The sequence below is a fragment of the Elephas maximus genome, chromosome 9 (assembly GCF_024166365.1).
Source record: "Elephas maximus indicus isolate mEleMax1 chromosome 9, mEleMax1 primary haplotype, whole genome shotgun sequence".
NCBI lineage: Eukaryota > Metazoa > Chordata > Mammalia > Proboscidea > Elephantidae > Elephas > Elephas maximus.
In genome coordinates this window covers 72674940-72687645 of record NC_064827.1, presented here as the reverse complement: position 1 = coordinate 72687645, position 12706 = coordinate 72674940, and the positions used below count along the sequence as shown (strand labels likewise).

Here is a 12706-nt window from a genome sequence, read left to right as displayed (position 1 = left end):
CAAGAGCAGTAAGGACAGGGTACACTTAGGCTTGGAATTCTCACAATATCACTATTATAGCTAATCTATTAGTCAAAATTTAAAAAAAAAAAATTTTTTTTTTATTAGTCAAAGCAAGTCACAAGACCTGCCTAGATTCAGGGCTGGGAAAGTAGACTCCACACTTAAAAGGAGGGGATACAATCTATGATAGTCACTGACACAACTTTTCAAGGAGGCATCACTGGGAGCATCGCAAGGAGAAGAAAAAACATGAATGGGTAACTGTCACTTGGCAAAAATAATCCCCCCTTTGTAAAGCATCTGCAGAGCCAATTTCATGTCTCTGTTCTTCAGGCTGTAGATAAAGGGGTTCAGCATGGGGGTCACTACTGTATACATAACTGAAGCAATTATGTCCTTGATTTTGGAATTGTTTGATGAAGGCAAGAAGTAAATAATTGCAAGAGTCCCATAATACAGAAACACCACGAAGAGGTGGGAGCCACAGGTGGACAAGGCTTTGCAGATCCTCTTGGTGGAGGGGACCTTCAGGATGGTGGCCCCAATGATGACATAAGACCCCAAAATAACACTCAGTGGCAGAAGGACAAGCACTCCCCCCTCAGTGAAGATAACTAGCTCGTTGAGGGAGGTGTCTGAGCAGGTCAGCCTAAGGAGGGCAGTGAGGTCACAGAAGAAGTGGGGGATGGTGTTGTCAGCACAGAAGGATAAGTGGGACAGGAGAAGGGTGTGTAACAGGGCATGGGCACAAGAGAAGAACCAGGACCCAACCACCAATAAGATGCACAACTCCTGCCTCATGATGGTGGTGTAGCGTAGTGGGTGACAGATGGCCATGAACCTGTCATATGCCATCACTGCAAGAAGTAAGTTGTCAAGACAAACAAAAAGTATGAAAAAATACATTTGTGAAATGCACCCTACGTAGGGGATGGACTGATCTCGAGTATGCATGTTTATCAACAACTTTGGGACAGTGACAGATGAGAAAGAGACATCAGAAAAGGCCAAGTGGCTGAGGAAGAAGTACATGGGAATGTGGAGGCGAGAGTCCAGCCTGATGAGCAGGATGATGAGCAGGTTCCCCAAAACCGTGGTGAGGTACATGCCCAGGAACAGAGCAGAGAACATGGCCTGCTGCTCCGGCCTGATGGGGAGCCCCAGGAGGAGGAATTCAGACACACTGCTCTGGTTCTCAGGCCTGATAGTGCTCTTCTCTCTGCTAGGAATAAGGAGAGTAAGAAATGTGAGGGACTGAGATATGGCAGCTAGCATTACCAGGTAAACCAGTGTACTACAGCCAACTTCTTTTTTTCCTGCAGACTGTGTCAGAATTCAGGAGAACTTGCACATTTTGTTGTAGGAATCTTCAGTCTGCCCCCATTTTGCCTATCACCAGTGGAAAACAAGGTTTCTTTCAAAGGAAACCAGTCTAAATTTATTCATTTATCCAACCATGTTCCGGACACTATTGTTGACACTGGGAATAGAACAGTAAATAAAATATCCAAGCCTCTTCCTTCTTGGAGTTCATACCGTATGTATGAACATCTTACAGAGGACTGAGCAAGAGCTGCAGCTTTGCAGACAGGAGGCTTGAATTGGATTCCTGCCCCAATGATTTGCCAGCTGGGTGGCCTTGGGCAACTTTCTATATCCCCTATCCTGAAAAAATAATATTACCTACTTAGGGGTCTATTGAAGGATTATATAAATTAATACATGTGATGAGTTTAGAGTGTGTCTTGGAGTAGTAAATACTCAACAAAGTGAACTATTAATATTAGCAGTATTTGTTCAACAGATAAATTGGGCATCAAACTGCAAGAACATAATAGTACAGAAAAATGAGATGGGCATCAGACAAGACCCAGTTGTTGGACTAAAAAGTTTTAACTTCCTGGGCTTTTATACTCCCTGTCAAATTGCAGAGGCCCAGACCATGGTCCATGGAGATTACTTCCCTGATAGCAATATCTTCTCATCATTATTACTTCACTTCACCCAGCATAGCTATTTCTCCCATATTGCCTGTCTCTCTCACCCTCTCTCTTGCTCTCTTTCCATTTATTCCCAGTCTTCCAAACCAGATTATCTATCTCCAGTCCCTCAATCCAGGTTACAAGTGTTACAATCTGAGTATACACCTACAGAGAGTGCTGAGAATTTTCCAGGGACCTTACCAGGAGCGTAAGAACTTGCTGATGCTGTAAGATTTTGGATGTCTTTTACAAATTCATAGTCATCTGATTAACTACAAAAAATTTATATCTTAGTATCCAACCCAGGCCACTTTTGACAACGAAAAGAAGAGAAGCAATATAATAATTATGATGGAACAATAGGTGTACACCCAGGCTTCCCTGGACAAACCAGAATGGTCACCTATTTATGCCTAACTGTATAATTTGCAACTAAGAAGGCTGCTAACAGAAAGGTCGGCAGTTTGAACCCACCAACAGCTCTGCAGAAGAAAGATGTGGCAGTTAGCTTCCGTAAAGATTTCCTTAAAGACTGGAAACCCTACTGAGCAATTCCACTTTGTCCTAAAAGTTGCTGAGTCGGAATCATCTCAATCGCAGTGAGATTGCTTTGGTTTTGGGGTACAATTTGCAAAGGGCATATGTGAATTTAATTCCATTAATCAGTAAAAATTTATCGAGTGCCTGTAAAGAAGAAAAACCAGAGGTTAACATTTTCCTTTTACTGTGTGTGGAAACAGATGTGAAGTCACATACACGAGGGCACATAGCTAGTTGTTTTTGGATCTTGATCTTAATCATGAGACTTCACATAGACTGCATTAGCAACCTGGCATCTCTTTCCCTAGGAGTCAAATCAAAGTTAGAGATCACATACAAGAGTCCCGAAGGGGGGACCCCGTGAAAGATGATAACTCCAAGACACAAGTATCTGATGGAAGAGCTCCTTCCAAGAACACAGAGGAGCTCAGCCAAAGAGGTCATGTCATTCAGTGGGGACCAGGAATCAGGAGAATGGAGGTGAATTAAACCTTCTGCTGAGGCCTACCTGCCCACTGGCGCCTGCTGGCCAGACTTCTCCTAGGAGATCAAGCATACCTTTGGGGAGATCCAGAAGGTATGTGTCCAATTGGGTCCTCACATTTAGTGGTTAGATTAGCAGGAATAGAACCTTGATTAAAGTCAACCCCTCTGTGAAGGAGGAAGCTGGACACATGCTCAAATATGAAGAAGGGAAACTGTGAGCTGGAGCTTAAAAGAGGCTCTTTGGATGGACCTGTTGCTTTTTTCCTTGCACAAAATATTCTTGGACAGTTAAAAAATAACTAGAGAGTTGAGAATCTCATATATTCAAGGTATAATCATAATGCTGTTAAAAAATCAAACCTGTTGCTGTAGAGTTGATTCTGACTCATAGCAACCTTATAGGACAGAGTAGAACTGCCCCATAGGGTTTCCAAGGAGCAGGTGGTGGATTCAAACTGCCCACTTTTCGGTTACCCCCTGAACTCTTAACCACTGTGCTACCAGGGCTCCAAATATGATGCTAGCATCTACTTATTCCGTGCTTATAACATGACACATGCTGAATTAAACACTTACTCATCTCATTTGACAGTTCAGGCTGCTGGGCCTCACAGATGTTGAGCCCAAGATCATAAGCTATTAAGTATCAAAAATATAAATTTGAATGAAGATGTCTAATGAAAAGCCTAAGCACTTAACCACTACCATGTTCCCAGCACAGAAATATGGCATTGTTGAAGGTCAGTGAAGAAAATATTTAGTCCTCAGAGCACTTTTGGAGACTTCAAATGACATAGACAAATGGTTACCAACTTGGCGTAAGGGAGACCCTGCTTAGAGGTATCTGACTATGTCTGAGATAAGAGAAGACATAAGAGGAGAACCTGGCTGTGAGTCTGCTTTACCTAACAAACACATATTTCCATATCATGCTTGTAGCTCCCTCTGTTCTACTCCTATTCTAGGTCAAAATAGAGTATGACTGTGTCATACATGAATACACACACATAGTCATAACACACAATCAAAGACTTCTCTGACCTATACTCATCTATGACCTATACTCATTACAGATAAAAAAACAGTCAGGGTTTGTGTCACTTTCACACAAATTTACACACAACTGAAAAATACAACACAGTCACACACAACACAGCACTCAAACAGCACACTAATCATCCAGACAACTCAAAATCCATGCAAAAAAGCACATCAATATACACACAGACACACGCAGTCATGTAAACACAATACACATATATAAACCTAAACAGCACATGCATACACACACGCACACACAAATACACCTTACCAAGAAGAGATTTTCTCATATGAGTCGAATTAACACGACGGCAATGAGTTTGGCTTTTTTGGTTTTATAATCTATTCCCGTCCTACATGAAGACAGTCAGTGTACAAGTCAATTACACCAGGTTATACAAACAACACAAAAAATACACACATTCTTATGTAAACATACATATCCAGTGCCAAGTGACAATTATCCATTCTTCCTTTGACCTGAGTCAATTCTTGGTGAGCTCAGACAATTTCTGATCAGCGCTGGTTCCTGGGCCCTCACTTTCTCTTCAGGAGAGCTGTATCCAAGAAACAAGAAGAAATTCTCATGACCTAAGGATATTTTGAATATTTCATGCCTATTTTCAAGCAGCAGAAAAATGGGCAGGAAGGTCCCTGTTCACCAACAAGATTAATACCCAGAGGAAAACACTTCCAAACTTCTGGTTAGGGAAGGCCAAGCATGGCTAATTGCCCAATTTCTTGCCTTCCCTTGAGAAAAAAACCCATGAAAAAACTAGACTAAGCCACAGGGGTCATAAGACAAGGTGTTTTTGATACTGATGTTGATGTCATGAGAAGCAGAAATGGTCATGCCACTCTTGGCCTCAAATACCCACAGCATTGAAGTCAACCTCACCATATATCACACATTGACCTGGAATAAGACCCAGCCCTTGCAGGCTCTTACACCACTGATCTTCACCTCTTTTAGAGCAAAACTTCCACAGCCACCAGAGAAATTGCGGGTCTCTCCACTTCCCTGAGATTCCTGCAGGGCAGGAGTTGAGGCTTGTTTGGGAGATAATAGAGTAGATGGATTAATCCCAAGGATATTAAACACAGACTAACCGGAGATCAGTGCTGACTCTGCCACTCACTCACTGGGTGCTCTAAGAAGGTCCTTATGTTCTATGAGTTTCTATTTCCTCAGACCTATAGTGAATAATAGCAGTATCCTGCTCATGAGTTCATTGTGAGGGCTAAATAAGATTAAAAAAAAAAAAAAAAAAAGATACTATATGTTAAAGCAATAAACCCAGTCAGTATCCTAAAAATCTGTTGGCCGAAGGACTAATAGCTAAGGAATTTGCCATATAAAATGTTCATTTTAATTGTTCCAGTTATCAACACCAAAAAAAAAAAATTGCCATCAAGTCAATTCCAGTTCACAGCAACCCTATAGGACAGAGTAGAACTGCCCCATAGGGTGTCCAAGAAGAAGCTGGTGGATTCAAACGGTCAATCTTTTGCTTAGCAGCTGAGTTCTTAACCACTGAGCAACCAGGGTTCCCCAGTTACCAATACACATCAAATTCCAACAGACTTCATTACAGAAAAGGAAAAGCCAATCCTCAAATTTATATGTGATTATACCAAACCAAAACCCGCTGCTATCTAATTGATTCCGACTCATAGCAACCTTACAGGACAGAGTAGAACTGCTAGGAGTGGCTAGTGGATTTGAAACACCGACCTTTAGGTTAGCAGCCGAGTTCTTAACCACCACACCACCAGGGCTCCTTGTGCATCAAAGAGCTTAAAAAAAAGGGAAGATACAACCTACAGAATGAGAGAAAATTTGGGGGAATCATATCTGATAAGGGTTTAATATCCAGAAGACATAAAGAACTCCTCCTACAACTTAACAACAAAAAGACAATCCAATCAAAACTTGGGCAAAGGGAGGCGGAGCCAAGATGGCAGAATAGACAGACACTTCCAGTGAGCCCTCTTTACAACAAAGACTCGAAAAAACAAGTGAAACGAGTATATCTGTGACAAGCTGGAAGCCCTGAGCTTCAAAGGCAAGCTTAGACAATGAACTGACGGGCAGGGGGATGAAGAGACCGTTCAGAAGTGGAGAGGAGTTTACCGGACCTGAATCGCTGGGAGTACTCAAGCACCATTGCCGGAGCGGCGGCAGTGGGCTGGTACTAGCATTCCGCCGCAGTTTCCTCTGGGAGAAGCAGCCAGCCACACAGCCTACTCACACCTCCTGAACCTGAGGAGAACGGCACTCTCGGCAAAAGCTAAGTACTTGTGTATATTTTACTGAGCCCCCACAACCCCCAAGCCAGCCTCAGTGGCTGAATCCCTGGGCCTGAGATAGGCCCTGTTGAGTACCTAGAGCAATCCTCCCGGCCTTGGGGAAGGAAAAAAATTTGCAATCGGGTGGAAAAGATAATTTGCTAGCTCCATAGGGTTGCTATGATTGGGAATCAACTCAACGGCACTGGGTTTTTTGTGGGTCATTAACCGGGGGAGCTCAGGACAAAAGCAGCTCCTGTCCAGGCATAAAAGGTCTGTGGACATTGAGCACCTTTCCCTTCTGCGTGGACCTGTGTGGGCCTATTTCAGGAGAATAGACCCTTGTTGGCAAACTCCAACCATTTCAGCTGTGCGGTGGAGAGGTGGGTGTTTCATGTTTGGCATTGCTTTGCCTATTAAACAAGGTCTTCACCTACCCACATCAGGGACCTAAGGACTGGTAGCTCCACTCAGGTCACCCAGCCACCCGCGACAGGGACCCAATGATAACTGGTACCTCCCAGTCCTTACAACCAAAAACTTTGGGTGCCCATGCTCTGGCTGCAGAACCCACCCACCTGCACGCTCTAGGGAACCGGGACACACTTTCCTCAGAGACACTTGAGGGTCAGTTCTCAGTCCCCTGCATTGTTCAGAGTGTGACCCCCACTGCAATCAGATACCGGTGCATACTCCAATCACCCCTGCCCCTCTAAGGCTGTAGGACAGAGCCTGTACCACACACTTGATGATCAGCTACCTGGACACCTGAGCCAAATTCATACAAGAAAAGCGAATGGACTCCTAGACTGATATACCTGAAAACAGCTCTAGCCATCTGGGGACAGGACTTCAGAGCTCCAAAGGTGAAAATAATCAAGCCAGCTCACTCAAGCAACACTTCTGGGTATATCAAAACAAAACAAAGCAAGAAGCTACAACACAGTAAGCAAACATAAACTAATACAGTAACTTATAGATGGCTCAGAGACAACAGTCAATATCAAGTCGCATAAAGAAACAGACCATGATCACCTCAACAGGCTCGCATAACAAAGAATCCAGGGATCTTCTAGATGAAAGTGCATTCCTGGAATTACCAGATGCAGAATACAAAAGTTTAATATACAGAGCCCTTCAAGACATCAGAAAGGAAATGAGGCAATACACAGAACAAGCCAAGGAACACACAGATAAAGCAACTGAAGAAATCAGAAAGATTATTCAGGAACATAATGAAAAGTTTAATAAGCTGGAAAAATCCATAGACAGACAGCAATCAGAAATCAGAAGATTAGCAATAAAATTACAGAAGTAGACAACTCAATAGAAAGCCAGAGGAGCAGAATTGAGCAAGTAGAAGCTAGAATTTCTGAACTCAAAGATAAATCACTTGGCACTAATATATTTGAAGAAAAATCAGATAAAAGAATTTTAAAAAATGAAGAAACCTTAAGAATCATGTGGGACTCTATCAAGAAAAATAACCTACGAGTTATTGGAGTACCAGAACAGGGAGGGATAACAGAAAATACTGAGAGAATTGTTGAATATTTGTTGGCAGAAAACTTCCCTAATATTGTGAAAGATGAGAAGATATCTATCCAAGATGCTCATCGAACTCCACATAAGGTAGATCTGAAAAGAAAGTCACCAAGACATATTATAATCAAACTTGCCAAAACCAAAGATAAAGAGAGAATAATAAGAGCAGAGATGGATAAACAAAAAGTCACCTACAAAGGAGAGCCAATAAGAATAAGCTCAGACTACTCAGCAGAAACCATGCAGGCAAGAAGGCAATGGGCTGACAGTTTTAAAAATTGGAGAAAAAAATTGCCTGCCAAAAATCATATATCCAGCAAAACTGTCTCTTAAATATGAAGGTGAAATTAAGGCATTCCCAGATAAACACAAGTCCAGGGAATTCAGAAAAACCAAACCAAAACTACAAGAAATACTAAAGGGGGTTCTTTGGTTAGAAAATCAATAATACCAGGTATCAACCCAAGACTAGAACACTGGGCAGAGTAACCAGAAGTCAACCCAGACAGGGAAATCCAAAAAAACAAAGCAAGATTATATGTATATATTTAAAAAAGCTCAAAACAGGGTAACCAATGTTATTATATAAAAGAAGACAACATTAAAATAATAAAGGGGGCTAAGAAATGTAATCATATACCTTCCATATGGAGAGGAAGGTACAGTGATACAAAGAATTAAAAGTTAGGTTTAAATTTAGGAAAATAGAGGTAAATAATAAGGTAACCACAAAGAACACAAACTATCCTACTCATCAAAACAAAACACAAGGGAAAATAGAGACTCAGCAGAAACAAAATCAACAACAACAAATATGAGGAAAGGACGATATATAAAGATAATCTACTCGGCACATAAAATTAAGTGGGAAAAAGAAACTGTCAACAACACACAAAAAAGGACATCAAAATGAGAACACTAAATTCATTAAAAAAAAGAAAAAATTCATACCTATCCATAATTACCCTGAATGTAAATGGACTAAATGCACCAATAAAGAGACAGAGAATGGCAGAATGGATTAAAAAACAAGATCTGTCTATATGCTGCCTATAAGAAACACACCTTAGACTTAGAGACACAAACAAACTAAAACTCAAAGGATGGAAAAAAATATTTTAAGCAAACAACAATCGAAAAACAGCAGGAGTGGCAATATTAATTTCTGACAAAATAGACTTTAAAGTTAAATCCATCAGAAAGGATAAGGAAGGACACTATATAATGATTAAAGGGACAATATACCAAGAAGATATAACCATATTAAATATGTATGCACCCAATGACAGGGCTGCAAGATACATGAAACAAACTCTATCACCATTGAAAAGTGAGATAGGCAGTTCCAGAATTATAATAGGAGACTTCAACACACCACTTTCGGTGAAGGACAGGACCACCAGAAAGAAGCTCAATAAAGACATGGAAGATCTAAATGCCACAATCAGCCAACTTGACCTCGTAGACATACACAGAACACTCCACCCAACAGCAACCAAATATATTTTCTTTTCTAGTGCTCATGGAACATTCTCTAGAATAGACCACATATTAGGTCATAAAGCAAGCCTTAGCAGAATCCGAAACATTGAAATATTACAAAGCATCTTCTCTGACCATAAGGCCATAAAAGTGGAAATCAATAACAGGAAAAGCAGGCAAAAGAAATCAGACTCTTGGAAACTGAACAATACCCTGTTCGAAGAAGACTGGATTATAGAAGGCATTAAGGATGGAATAAAGAAATTCAGAGAATCCAATGAGAATGAAAATGCTTCCTAACAGAACCTTTGGGACACAGCATGAGCGGTGCTCAAAGGCCAATTTATATCAATAAATGCACACATACAAAAAGAAGAAAGGGACAAAATCAAAGAATTATCACTACAACTTGAACAAATAGAAAGAGAGCAACAAAAGAAACCATCAGGCACCAAAAGAAAACAAATCATAAAAATTAGAGCTGAACTAAATGAAATAGAAAACAGAAAAACAATTGAAAGAATTAACAAGACCAAAAGCTGATTTTTTGAAAAAATCAACAAAATTGATAAACCACTGGCCAAACTGACTAAAGAAAAACAGGAGAGGAAGCAAATAACCCAGATAAGAAATGAGATGGGCGATAGTACAACAGACCCAACTGAAATTAAAAGAATCATATCAGATTACTATGAAAAACTGTACTCAAACAAATTTGAAAACCTAGAAGATATGGATGAATTTCTAGAAAAACACTACCTACCTAAACTAACACAAACAGAGGCAGAACAACTAAATAGACCCATAACAAAAGAAGAGATTGAAAAGGTAATGAAAAAACTTCCAACAACAAAAAAAAACCCTGGTCCCGATGGCCTCACAGCAGAGTTCTTTCAGAGAAGAGTTAACACCACTACTACTAAAGGTATTTCAGAGCATAGAAAAGGATGGAATACTACCAAACTCATTCTATGAAGCCACCATATCCCTGATACCAAAACCAGGTAAAGACACCACAAGAAAAGAAAATTATAGGCCTATATCCCTCATGAACGTAGATGCAAAAATCCTCAACAAAATTCTAGCCAATAGAATTCAACAACATATCAAAAAAAATAATTCGCCATGACCAAGTGGGACTCATACCAGGTATGCAGGGATGGTTAAACATTAGAAAAACAATTAATGTAATCCACCACATAAATAAAACAAAAGATAAGAATCACATGATTTTATCAATTGATGCAGAAAAGGCATTTGACAAAGTTCAACACCCATTCATGATAAAAACTCTCAGCAAGACAGGAATAGAGGGAAAATTCCTCAACATAATAAAGGGCATTTAAACAAAGTGAACAGCCAACATCACCCTAAATGGAGAGAGCCTGAAAACATTCCCACTGAGATCGGGAACCAGACAAGGATGCCCTTTATCACTGCCCTCATTCAACATTGTGTTGGAGGTCCTAGCCAGAGCAATTAGGCTAGATTAAGAAATAAAGGGCATCCAGATTGGCAAGGAAGAAGTAGAAGTATCTCTATTTGCAGATGACATGATCTTATACACAGAAAACCCTAAGGAATCCTCCAGAAAACTGCTGAAACTAATAGAAGAGTTCAGCAGAGTATCAGGACACAAGATAAACATACAAAAATCAGCTGGATTCCTCTACACCAACAAAAAGAACATAGAATAGGAAATCACCAAATCAATGCCATTTACAGTAGCCCCCAAAAAGATAAAATACTTAGGAATAAATCTTGCCAGAGATGTAAAAGACTTATACAAAGAAAACTACAGTGCACTTCTGCAAGAAACCAAAAGAGACTTACATAAGTGGAAAAACATACCTTGCTCATGGATAGGAAGACTTAACATTATAAAAATGTCTGTTCTACCAAAAGTGATCTATACATTTAATGCAATTCTGATCCAAATCCCAATGACATTCTTTAATGAGATGGAAAAACAAATCATATGGAAGGGAAAGAGGCCCCTGATAAATAAGGCATTACTGAAGAAGAACAAAGTGGGAGGCCTTGCTTTACCTGATTTTAGAACCTATTATACCGCCAGTGGAAACCCTGGTAGCATGGTGGTTAAGCACTATGGCTGCTAACCAAAGGGTTGGCAGTTCAAATCCGCCAGGTGCTCCTTGGAAACTCTATGGGGTAGTTCTTCTCTGTCCTATAGGGTCGCTATGAGTCAGAATCGACTCGATGACACTGGGTTTGGTTTGGCTTTTATACCGCTGCAGTAGTCAAAACAGCCTGGCACTGGTACAACAACAGATACATGGACCAATGGAACAGAATTGAGAATCCAGGCATAAATCCATCCACACACGAGCAGCTGATATTTGACAAAGGCCCCAAAACAGTTAAATGGGGAAAAGACAGTCTTTTTAACAAATTGTGCTGGCATAACTGGATATCCATCTGCAAAAAAATGAAACAAGACCCATACCTCACTCCAGGCACAAAAACTAACTCAAAATGGATCAAAGACCTAAATATAAAATCTAAAAAAATAAAGAACATGGAAGAAAAATTAGGGACAATGTTAGGAGCCCTAATACATGGCATAAACAGTATACAAAACATTACTAACAATGCAGAAGAAAAACTAGATTACTGGGAGCTTCTAAAAATCAAACACCTATGCTCATCCATTTGGAAACCCTGGTGGCATAGTGGTTAAGTGATATGGCTGCTAACCAAAGGGTCGGCAGTTCGAACCCACCAGGTGCTCTTTGAAAACTCTGTGGGGCAGTTCTACTCTGTCCCATAGGGTCGCTATGAGTCCGAATCAACTCGATGGCACTGGGTTATGCTCATCCAAAGACTTCACCAAAAGAGTAAAAAGATTACCTACAGGCTGGGAAAAAGTTTTTAGCTATGACATTTCTGAACAGCACCTGATTCCTAAAATCTACATGATACTGCAAAAACTCAACTACAAAAAGACAAATAACCTGATTAAAAAATGGGCAAAAGATATAAATAGACACCACTAAAGAAGACACTCAGGTAGCTAACATACATGAGGAAATGTTCAGAATCATTAGGATTTGAGAAATGCAAATCAAAACTACCATGAGATTTCATCGCACTCCAACAAGGCTGGCATTAATCCAAAAAACACAAAATAATAAATGTTGGAGAGGCTGTGGAGAGATTGGAACACTCCTACACTGCTGGTGGGAATGTGAAATGGTACAACCACTTTGGAAATTGATTTGGCGCTTCCTTAAAAACCTAGAAATAGAACTACCATAAATAGAACTACCATACGATCCAGCAATCCCAGTCCTTGGAATATATCCTAGAGAAATAAG

At 40.4% G+C, this 12706-nt stretch overlaps 1 protein-coding gene across 1 annotated transcript in view; it reads right to left on the bottom strand.

Annotated features, from left to right (window-relative positions):
• Positions 1-267: 267 nt before the first annotated feature.
• The window catches only part of LOC126083433 (olfactory receptor 1J4-like), a 58715-nt gene continuing 46276 nt past the window's right edge, over positions 268-12706 (bottom strand). The window contains exon 3 of the mRNA XM_049897246.1: positions 268-1204. Within this exon, the coding sequence (XP_049753203.1) occupies positions 268-1204 (937 nt within the window). The remainder of the gene's footprint in view (positions 1205-12706) is intronic.